The sequence below is a fragment of the Pseudopodoces humilis genome, chromosome 3 (genome assembly GCF_049639895.1).
Source record: "Pseudopodoces humilis isolate 2021_Gansu_Grassland_sample_001 chromosome 3, ASM4963989v1, whole genome shotgun sequence".
Classification (NCBI taxonomy): Eukaryota; Metazoa; Chordata; class Aves; order Passeriformes; family Paridae; genus Pseudopodoces; species Pseudopodoces humilis.
The window spans coordinates 83,988,480-84,000,274 of NC_142202.1; the positions used below are offsets into that span (position 1 = coordinate 83,988,480).

The window sequence follows — 11,795 nt, forward strand, 5'->3', positions numbered from 1 at the left end:
TCTGCCCATTTACTGTTTTGTTCCAGAACACAGATTGAGCCAAATCAAAGCAGCCACATGTGACATTGTTTTTTTCCTGTTTAGGACACCTCTGCTCTAAATCAAATACTTTCGTTTTCTAGCTCACAAATGCAGACCTCCACAGAACAGAACATGGGGTTTAAATACAACTGTTAGTTCTGGTCACATCCCAGTATGATCTGACTGTTCTGTCTGATCCTAAACCTTCTGTATCACAGTTCAGACAGTACTAAACCCTTCATCATAAATGAGCTTTCTCGTGCTGTGGATAAATATGGTTTGAAAAGACTGTCCAAAGGATTTTTTTTTTAAAAAAAGGCTATCCTCTAAGCCATTAGTCCATCACCTATTATAAATCCTGTAACTACAACTGCAGTGCTTCCCAGAGGATAGTTCTTTCAGGGACAACAATGACTTTTAAAAAGGCTTTTGTTAAGCTATTCAGAAGACTCTGAAATTGTAACTGCTTGTTCATCCCAGTGATACTCTCAACGGTTTTGAAGGTTTTGAAGTCCACTGTCTTATGCCTCCTACTGTAAGACCTTCTTTTGTGAATCTATAAATAAGGTCAGCTATATGATCAGACAAGGGAGACTTTATTCAGTCCAAGTCTTAAACTTCCAAAGATGGAGGAATTTAATTTGTACTATCTACTATGACAGTAACTTAAAGTGTATTTACTGTTGCCTCTTACTTTTACCAAGCAATTTTGTTTATATAAAAACACCAGCTACTTGTACACAGCTAAGTAACTTTCAAAAGTAGTGTTTTTCAATTCGTTTAGATTACCTCACCCTGTTCAGTTAAACCATTTTTTCAGGCAGGTTTTCTGTCCTCTTTATCTATGAATAACACCATTATTCTATTGTTCTTTCATTTCATAAACAGATGACTGTAAAAACTGGTAGTAAGCATTAAGATCATTTATGAAAAAGGGTTTTGTAACAGATGTAGATGCTTTTTATTGCTATTAAGAGCCAACGCATAAAAGAACACTTAGAGATGGAAGTAAGACAATAGGCTCATGGTGTAGTTTATGTTGAACCTCAGACAAATGTGTGTACCATGATAATTGTAATACAGGGATTAGAAAGCCTTTCACAGTAAGTATGAGGCTAATTGTATGGCAGAATAGTGCTGTGTATCAGTTTTGCTGATCTCCAATTACTATTGGTAACTTTGGACTGCTTTTCTACCACTTTCTGAAAGTGCCCTCAAGAAATTCTAGTGCCTCTTTCATATATAGTGAGATTGATATACTCTGTTTATAAGATCTGTGTTTCAAGTCTTGTGCTTATAAAGTCTGTTTGCTCACCTCTTGAATGACCTTGGTCACTGCAGTTAAAATGGTCGTATAAGCACTACTTACCTTCATCTTTGCACAGGGTCTGACCAAAAAAATACTCCTATATATATGGTAGAGAGTTAAAATTCTTTAGAGGTGCTCAGTGAGGACATCTTTTATCTCCTAGCATGTTTTCATTGGCTGTGACTGTGTTCTAAGCTTATAGCCCATTCAGTATGTGCTGGAGCCACATGCTAAAATGGAAGTAATGCTGCAGTAGCTACTGTGAATTCAAAATCCAGACAACATATACTTATCACAGCTTAAAAATTTGGTTTAGATACTGACAGCATTACTTTTAATATCATTTGATCTGAGATTCAAATCCCTTTTAAAATGGTGGTTTCTGTACAGGTTCCTACAATACAAACCCTTTAGAGCATTCTCTGTGTTCTTACACTGGAGACATATGTGGACATGGGATATTTCAATTTGGCATATGCTCACCAGTGATGGAAGGAGAGTAAGTAATTCTTGCCCACCAAGTCCTCCTATTTCTGAAGTCAGTCTGGATTGAATAAACACTATTTAAATGCCTAAATGTCCTTGACTTATTGAAATATATTATCTCTGTTCCTTCTTAAACATTACATATTAAAGTGATTAGTTTTACCAAATTAATAAAATCTAAAAATTTTACAGGCTGGTTGCACACAGGATTTAGTCCAATGTAGGCCTATTTGTGTTAGCTGAGAGGATTCTTCAGAATGCATTTCCACTGTAATATCTGAGGCTACTCATATATCAGAAGCTCCCCAGCTGTATAAATATTTCTGAGATTGATAATAGGAATGTTCTTCCAATAGAGTGGGCAAGAGAGATGTTGAGAGAATAAAAACATGTATTGGTCAAACTAAAGAGGAAATAATAAAATTATTTTGAAAACTCATTTAAAGAAGTGGAGGGGGAAAACAATGGCTGTAGACTTAAAGTAGGGCCACATTTAAAAATTTATTCCACAAATTCAGCTTTCATAGCTTTCAGCTATGTAGATAACACAAAAAAAAATTTACTTCCTTAAGAAATACCTGGTTCTAAGAGCCTTTATTTACAAAATAGTCTTTGAAGAAAAGTATCTTTAAAAAATTAGAATTTCCTTCCTCCTCTTCCTGTTCAGGCACAAATAATTGACTACATTGGAGAAGCATTAAAACTACCTTTTTATGAAAATGGATTAATTAACAAATCAGTCCTTTAAAAATACCCCCATCACTTAAATACAAATTTTAGAAGGTAACTTCGAACCATCTTGAATAATAAAGCTTTTTAACTGTGTTTACGGTCTTCTCTTTATAGAAGACCCTAAATAAGTGCTTCCTAGCTCTTTTGCCAAATATTACACTTTGGTCTTCAACCCAAGCCATTTCACAATAATGCATTTCCATTTCCAGAAAGTGAGCCACCTTCCTTTTCCTGCCCTTTTATTACTGTGTCTTCATATGTAGTGTCTTGACTAGTAACTGCCTCTGAAGGTTAGTTTTGAGGAAAGCTGAACCATCTCTATCTTCCCTCCATCCCCACCACTAATCTCTGCTGAAAAACATAGGAAGGCCTGAGAGAGAATTTTTTTTCCTTTCTTAAAAAAAAAAAAGTGTTTGTTTAATATCAGAACCTTTTTTCAGGTTTTTACTCTGAAATTGGTTATTTTTGTAAAAGGTATATTCTTAACTCAGCATCTTCTCTAATGATATTTTGAATTTTTTTATTTTTTACAAAATGCATCTTTTTAATCTTCCACATGGGGAAAATATATCTCATGGAAACACTTCCATATCTAACCATTAAATACTAAATTTACTGCCCTCTGATGAATTTGATGCTAAGTTTATTATCTCAGCTAGAGAAATTTCAAGTCAAGTGGAAGGGTATGTTTGTTGATGCATGAGGGAGTTTTTTTTTTATTATTAGTTTGCTAGTGTTCTTTTCTATTTATTTTTGAACAAGAGGCTTTTTCCATGCTTTACAACTGTAACCTGAAGAGCATACCAAGAAATGAATGGATTATAGTTGTCTATAGATAAGTAACTATTTCTGACAGGCACATAATGTAGCTGAATAAGAACATGGACTACATAGTTTTGCAGATAATTTAAAAATAACAGAGATAGTTCAGCTTCTCAGATTAATTTCTCTCAAATGGGAATAGATGTTGAATATTTAATGGATTTTTTTTACATCACCTACAGGCGACTAAACCAGAGAAAATCCACTGGAATCACGAGGGCCTTTATTTCTGGTGTTGCGAGCTGGTTTGTCATTCCTCATTGCCATGATTCTAAAAATAATTGGCCAGGGCTGCAGGTCTTCCCATGTGAAAATACAGTATGGGGGCACTTCTCGCAGTCGGGGCTTCTTGCACAGAGACCCGTGTCCTGAATGCTTCCGTGACTGATACATTTGCTGTTCAGAGTCAACTTTGCTGGAGGTGCGTCCGCCTTTATTTTTATGCCGATGTTTTCTAAGACGAGTCAACTTTTGTTCTCTAATGCTACAGCAAAGACAGGAAAAAATTAGTTCTTTTTTTTTTTTTAAGCCAAACGATGGCTTCTTATTCTGGTGTAATAAGCTTCCAGAAATTCCTGCTCTCCCCCTCCTTCTCCACCTTTGATTCTGGGAGACTTGCAACGGACTGGGCTAGGGGGAATCTCGTATTCCGTGATGTTTAGCCGACATTTGTTACTTGCCGGTCAGGGTAACTCACTGAACGTTTCTAATCTCGCTCATTGCGTTCCTTTGTGTCCCTAATGCGAAATACAATTAATTCGCCGGGGGCTGTTCCCCGGGAACTTCCGTCAGCTGCCGCACCCCTCCAGCCCGGCCATGACGCCAGGCCAGACGCTCCCCGGTGCCCGGGCCCGAGCCGCTGGCCCTGCAAGGGAAGGGGGCCGGGGCTGGTTGGGGCTGCCCCGCTTCCTCCCGGACAAGGCGGCCACTCCCTCCCGCCCGCCCGCTCTCCGTCCCAGCGCGGGAGGCGCTCCGCTCCCTTCCCGGCACAGCCCCTCAGCAGAGCGCGGGACGAGGCCGAGCCCCGCTCCCCACAGCTGGGCCAGGCCGGGCAGGGTAGGGTAGGGCCGGGGGGTCCCGCACAGCCCTGACGGGGGCGGGGGCGCTCCGTGCCCGGGCGGGGCCGCGGGGCCGCCGGGAGCGGTGACGTGTCCCCGAGGCCCCGCCCCCTGCCAGGGTATATAAGGAGCGACGCTCACGCCGTCGGTCTTTTTCGCTCCGGGTTTGCCGTCGTCGCCGAGCAGGTGAGGCGCGTCCACAGGGCCGGGCTGGGCCGGGGTCCGCGAGCCCCGGAGGCCCAGCGAGCCCCGAGCTGGGGCGTGGTGGGGGCCGAGGGGAGGGGGAGAGAGAGGGAGGGGCCGGGTGTACCAGCGGGAAGCGGGGCGGACGGACGGGCAGGGAAGCGCGGGGCGGCGGGATGGCGGCGCATCGTCCTCCTCGATTACCATGTGCACACCCCCGTTGGCCGGGCTGGGGCCGGGGAAGCGGCGTGTCCGTGCGGGCGTGGGGCAGAAGGCGCCCGGCAGCCTTCCCTTGCGCCCCGCGGGCAGCGGCACGGGGCCGTGCGGGGACGGTCGGCGGATGCCGTCGGGGGGGAGGGGGCCGGGGCCCGAATGAAAAGATGGCCGCTCGCCTTGCCTGCCCGCCGCCAGCGTCACAAAATGGAGGACGCGGCGGCCCGGGCGGGGTGAGTCACACAAAGGAGCGGGGCGGCCCCGCCCTCCGCGCTGCCCGCCGGGCCCGCTCGCCGCCGCCCCGCGCCCCGGCCGCCGCCGCCGGGGTAACTCGAGCCCGGGGAGGGGGCGACGCGAGGGGCGCTCCGAGGGGCCCCCGGCCCGCCCGCCTCGCTCCTCCCTCACCCGGCGGGGCGGGGCCGCCATCCCGGCCGGGCCGCCCCGCATGTGGCGCCGCCATCGCTGCCCGCCGGGCCCGGCCCGAGGCGTAACCAGTTTTTTTCTGGGGAACTTGCAGGTGTCGATTCTCTTTTGCCGAAAGAAGGAACTCAACTAACATCCAAAATGGGAAAGGAGAAGACCCACATCAACATCGTTGTCATCGGCCACGTCGATTCTGGCAAGTCCACCACCACCGGCCACCTCATCTACAAATGTGGGGGCATCGACAAGAGGACCATCGAGAAGTTCGAGAAGGAAGCGGCTGAGGTGCGTAGGCCCGTAGCAGCCAGCAAAATTCCGCGCTGTGGGAATGAATAGACCCTTAATTGAAGTGTAAACTGCAAAGCGTTCAGTGGCCACGGGGAGGCGGTTTGGTTGCCTCTGCCCCAGGAGCTGAACAAGTGGCTCACTGTTGCGTGGCCACAGGGCGGCAGCTGCGTTGCAGTTGTCCCCGAGGTAGAACAAGTGTTTAAATGTTCGAACTGCCCTTGTGTTAGTCTCGAAAACTCAAGATTGTTAAATGTAGAGCCAAGTGAAGAAGTGAGAAGGTAGTCTAAAGCTGCGTCTCAATAGTAACATCTGGAATCAAGTCAAATGGCCAGATTCAAACTGCATAGAAAGAAGTTGATCTGTTGAGGCCTAATTTAAAAATCGGGGGTTTACTGATACTGCTTTTTGCTGTGTAATAACAACACAGGTAATAAGAACAAATAAGAAATTTGGCAAGTGTTGAGCAAAGTGGAAGTTAAAATGTTGATGGTTGCAAGGATTGAAATAAGAGGACTTAAAATGGTAGCGCATACTTGATAGTAGGACTCTGGCTCAAGAGCTCTATCACAAAGATGCATTAGTGAAATTAACAAGCTGTCAAAGAGCTTAAACTGTCAGCAGGTTCAATAAGGTTTCAACAGTTGGCATCTCTCACCAGTAGTGCCAAGTGTATCTTGTTGCTTGTTTTATGAGCAGCAGTGTTTTCCAGTCTTAAGCCACTTACTATCCTTAGATTTTATTCTTCAGCAAGTGTGTGATTTTTCTGAACTAGTTGCAGATGTGGAACTCTATAATGAGAATATAAAATTGGTTTTTTTGTTAACTGTAGATGGGCAAAGGTTCCTTCAAATATGCCTGGGTCTTGGACAAGCTGAAGGCTGAACGTGAACGTGGTATTACTATTGATATTTCCCTGTGGAAGTTCGAAACAAGCAAATACTACGTTACCATCATTGATGCTCCTGGACACAGAGACTTCATTAAAAACATGATTACTGGAACTTCTCAGGTGTGTAAAGAAAATAGAATCTGGGGAATTTGGGAAGAGTGTTCCTTGGTTGGTTGAAGTGTCCCTGTAGTACTTTGAAATACATGCAAGCATTATAGTAAGGGGTTTTTTTTCCTTTTGAAGGCTGACTGTGCTGTCCTGATTGTTGCTGCTGGTGTTGGTGAGTTTGAGGCTGGTATTTCCAAGAACGGGCAGACCCGTGAGCATGCCCTTCTGGCCTACACCCTGGGTGTGAAACAGCTGATTGTTGGTGTCAACAAGATGGATTCCACTGAGCCACCTTACAGCCAGAAGAGATATGAAGAGATTGTCAAAGAAGTCAGCACTTACATCAAGAAGATTGGCTACAACCCAGACACTGTGGCTTTTGTGCCAATTTCTGGCTGGAATGGTGACAACATGCTGGAGCCTAGCTCTAATGTAAGTTTGGCATTTATTTCTGTTGAGGCATGAAACTAAGACTGTTAAGATCAGTTAAGCAATGGTGAAATATACATGTTTTGTAATAGTTGTTTGGGAAGTGCTATGGTCCAAGATAAATCCTAGCACTTAAAAAATTCTTAGTCTGCAACAGTAAATGAAATGATGCTATGAGGTGTACCACTTGGGCTTTTCCAGCCTTGTGCCATTAGATTTGGCAGTCAGATTAACCTGAGCTTGTTTTGTTCCCATTACAGATGCCATGGTTCAAGGGGTGGAAGATCACCCGTAAGGATGGCAGTGCCAGTGGAACCACCCTCCTTGAAGCCCTGGACTGCATCCTGCCACCAACTCGTCCAACTGACAAACCTCTGCGTCTGCCTCTTCAGGATGTCTACAAAATCGGCGGTATGTGTTTTCTGGAATGCTGCTCACGTGCCAGCAACAGCTGATGTATGGGCCAGAAATGCAGGCACTTGCCCAAGAGCTGCTTTTCTGAGTCAAAAACTAAAATTCTTGTCTCAAGTGGGTTTTTTCCCCTATAAGGACATTTATTCACTGAGCTGAATAACGAGTAATAGTGTTGCTTCTTGCTTGCAGGCATTGGTACTGTACCAGTTGGCCGTGTGGAAACGGGTGTGCTGAAACCAGGCATGGTAGTTACATTTGCCCCTGTCAATGTAACAACTGAAGTTAAATCTGTTGAGATGCACCACGAAGCCCTGAGTGAAGCTCTGCCTGGTGACAACGTTGGCTTCAATGTTAAGAATGTGTCTGTGAAAGATGTTCGCCGTGGTAACGTCGCTGGTGACAGCAAGAACGACCCTCCCATGGAAGCTGCTGGCTTCACTGCACAGGTATGTTTTGCAGCCCTTCAGGGATGTTAGGAATGTAGCTCTGTAATTCCAAAATAGGAGTCTTGTTAGGATAAGCTATAAAGCCAACATGAGAGTTGTATTCTGAGTTTGATCAGAGCAAATCTCATGAAATCTCCTTGGCTTTGTGAGAACACATCTGTTCAAAGTTGCTCCCCTTCTAACTTGGCTTTCTTTGTTTCCTTAGGTCATTATCCTGAACCACCCTGGCCAGATCAGTGCTGGCTATGCCCCTGTGCTGGATTGCCATACTGCTCACATTGCATGCAAATTTGCTGAGCTCAAGGAGAAGATCGATCGTCGTTCTGGCAAGAAGCTGGAGGATGGCCCCAAATTCCTGAAATCTGGAGATGCTGCCATCGTTGATATGATCCCTGGCAAACCCATGTGTGTTGAGAGCTTCTCTGATTATCCTCCTCTCGGTAAGGCATTTCGCATTACTGTTGGTCTCTGGAAAAGACACTCCTCGATTTCTGCTCTCGGGATGCAGTGTGGTGAAACTTTACTGGTACAGGAAGATACTCTGGAGAAGGGTGATGCCTGTCCCTGCCTGGTTCCAGAGCAGCACTGGCCCATCTACACCAAACCTGTGTGTTGCCACTGCAAACTGGGCTGTGAGTTAAGCAGCATAGACAAAAGTCATGAAATGTGTTTCTGCTTTCAGGTCGTTTTGCCGTGCGTGACATGAGGCAGACGGTCGCTGTTGGTGTCATCAAGGCAGTTGAAAAGAAGGCTGGAGGAGCTGGCAAGGTCACAAAGTCTGCCCAGAAGGCCCAGAAGGCTAAATGAAAATTCTGTACACCAGCTGCCACCTCAGTCTTAATCAGTGGTGGAAGAACGGTCTCAGAACTGTTTGTCTCAATTGGCCATTTAAGTTTAATAGCGAAAGACTGGTTAATGATTACAATGCATCGTAAAAGCTTCAGAAGGAAAGGAATGTTTGTGGACCATTTGTTTCGTGGCAGTTTAAGTTATTAGTCTTTAAAATCGATAAATTTTTTAAAATGGAAACTTGACCAAAAATCTGTCACAGAATTTGAGACCATTAAAACAGAAGTTCAATGCTATGTCTCTGTGTTCTTTGGGTTAATGTTGAGTTTATGGCAAAACCTGTATCTAGTCATGGTGGGATAAGAAAAATGACCATTGTTACTTGAGTATGTTCAGAAGTTACAAAGCAAATACTCAAAATTACGTGTTTCTGAAGAACAGAACAAAATTCAGCTACAGGTTTACTATATAACTGATCAAAGCCTTAAATAGCTTTTCTGGTGCTTGCTTCAAAAACTATTTTGAGATTGGATTGCGTACCAAATAACCAAGGTATGGTTTAATGGTAACAATACCAGATAACAGTTACAGTATTTTAGTGCATTCTGTGATGCATTGATTAAACAAAGAAAACTGTTGAGGAGAAAAAGTGTGAACACATTTAACATTAAAGTTACAAAGAATCTAATGTTGGGTTTCCAGTATTCTGTACACTGATTTTTCTAGTCAAAAGCAGAACCAGATTTTTTTTTTTTCCTTTGGCATTAACTGTTGTGTAGCTCTTAAAAAATTTACCACTTGTACACAAGTGTTTTCATTTATATAGTAAGACATTGAATAGCCAAATCTGAAACTTCTGCCTAGAACTGCACTTGGATGCAGTCTGAGTGACCCACCATTATAGCCTGTACCAAATGGCACAGTGGGACAAGGTGTGCCTGCTGTCTTTTTAACAGCAGGTAAAAATTTGGATCAAACAGTTAAAAGGGGACTTGGGTATCTAGTCCAAAATATTATTAATAATCACTAGTCATACAATCCCAAGCAAAATGGTCTGGCCTATAAGAACAACAGCTGTAATAGGAATTCTGGCATAGAAGCCTTGCTTCAAGTTTGTAAATGTGGGGGCAAGCAGTTAATGGATAATCAGAGCTGACTTGCGTAATGGTGCAGCTGTTTTACTAACCTTTCACATGATTTCCCCACAGCATCCCCATGAAAGGTCAAAAAGTATCTTTTGAGGGACTTGTTCCATGACACCAGTATGTTTGTTCTGCCTGTAACAGCTGTATTCTCTCCTTTATTTTCTTTTCCTTCTCCAGTTGTGTGCTTGCTCTGCAGGAACTCATATCTGTACTGCTTGGATAGGTCTGAACTGCTGTTACTTATTTTCATGCTCTTTGTTCGGATCTTTTCTCCTTTTCTGCTCACCTTCTGTGTCTTAACTGCAGTGAAACCTTGGAGCATTACACACCATTTTTGAAGGTACAGTGGAAGCAAGGGCTATAGAGCTTAGCAGGCTATGCAATTCAGTAAAATCTCTGCTGCTTAAATTCTCCTTCTGGAGGTTTGTTAGTGTCCCCAAGGCAACAGGAAGTACATAACTTCAAAATGGAGGCAGAACTACTGTTGCCATAATGAAGCTTGAAGTGTCTTGCCAAATCGTCGCATGCTTTGCAGTTAAACCACTAAATATTTTCCAAGAGGCTTTGGTCAAACTGGTTCAGCAAAGTTCTGATTTGGATGAAAAGCAAAGCAGCTTTGGCACAGGCTGCCGTCAGCACGGCTCTGCGTTCGTTAGATTTCCTTCACATTCCTTTGTGAGGCGCAGGATGTTTGGCTTGGCCGGCCATGGCCTGGATATGCAACACCCTGTCTGGAGTGCCTCTGTGCACGTTGCACAGGGTTGTCTGTGGCTGGGTGGTACTTGCTCTACCGTAGTTTGGAAATGGGCTTGTAGTGAGCAACTCATTTAAATCCTTAGGGAAAAATAGAGTGTGATGCAGCAGTGAGTGCCCTGAGCCAGCAGAGCAGTGCGGTGCTATTGCAGGAGCCCCTCAGGTCAGCTGTGCAGAGAGCAGACCAACTGTGGCTGCTGGGAGGCTGGGTCACGTTAAAACGTTCTGGCTGAGGAGCAGGGCAAGAGTCAGCTGCACGGTTTGTGGCAGAGGGACTGGTCCTGCTTCTAGCAAAAATAATTCTTAAGAACAGTATTGCATCTAACAACTTCATGTGCGCAGCAAAACACTTGGGAATGCTCTGCCTGCAATACTAGCAATTGCTTTCATGTACTTAAAACCTGAATTTTGCACGTTTGGTTTTCTTTTTTTTACTTCTAACTTTTATAGACCAGATTTGCTTTCTATGCACTAATGTAATGCCATCTCAGTTCTTTTATTAATCTGACTACCTGGGGAAATTGTTAGACTTTTGTAAACAAAATTTGGGAATAAAACTACTTTGATCAAACTTTTAATAAATGTTCTTAGTTGAGAACTGTATTTGTCTTCTGACTGCTTATTTCTTTAAGCAACTCTTACAGCTCTCCTTAACTCTTTCCTCACTATCCTGCAATGCTGGTGGTGTTCATACAGAAGTGTGACAGCATGCTGCCATGGTGATGGAGCCAGCTCTGAAGGCAGAAAACTGGCTGCAGTCTTGCATTTGTGAATGTTTCCTTTCTAGTTGTTGATGAATGCTTTGGTAGTCCAGGGGACTTAAAATACACAGAAATATTCCAGAAACGTGTGTGGTGAGGTCTTGGGGGACAGAGAAGACAAAGTCTGGTGTTTGTCGGGAAATGCAGCAGTGCAGTCTTAGCTGAGAACACCAAGTAACTTCCTGCTCAGTGTTGCTTCCCTAGGTGGATAATTCAGGCTGGAATAAAATGGACTCAGACTACTGCCCAGGGACATTTTAATTATATCTCAAATCAGCTTGTACAAGGCTAATAACTGGAATAACTTACTTTACTGAAATTGCAAATGAAAGACTAATTCACATTCTGAATTTAGCTGTCTCTGTATTTTGAAAGGTATTGACACATTTTGAAAAATTATATTCTGGAAATGCGTATTTTAGATTTGGTCAAGGTAAATCATGCAGAGACAAACTAAACTTTGTACTGTACAGGGATATTCTCTTCCTTATTGGTGCTCAATGATTACCTGTTTAAGAACCATGTA

General features: G+C 43.9%; 1 protein-coding gene across 1 annotated transcript; it reads left to right on the plus strand.

Moving 5' to 3' along the window:
- Positions 1–4,465: 4,465 nt before the first annotated feature.
- Positions 4,466–8,906, plus strand: EEF1A1 (eukaryotic translation elongation factor 1 alpha 1). Its single transcript, XM_005518141.3, has 8 exons — positions 4,466–4,614; positions 5,342–5,532; positions 6,365–6,544; positions 6,668–6,964; positions 7,222–7,372; positions 7,565–7,821; positions 8,027–8,261; positions 8,504–8,906. The coding sequence occupies exons 2-8, from the start codon at positions 5,389–5,391 to the stop codon at positions 8,626–8,628; spliced, it is 1,389 nt and encodes a 462-aa protein (XP_005518198.1). The 5' UTR covers positions 4,466–4,614; positions 5,342–5,388; the 3' UTR covers positions 8,629–8,906.
- The last annotated feature ends 2,889 nt before the right edge of the window (positions 8,907–11,795 follow it).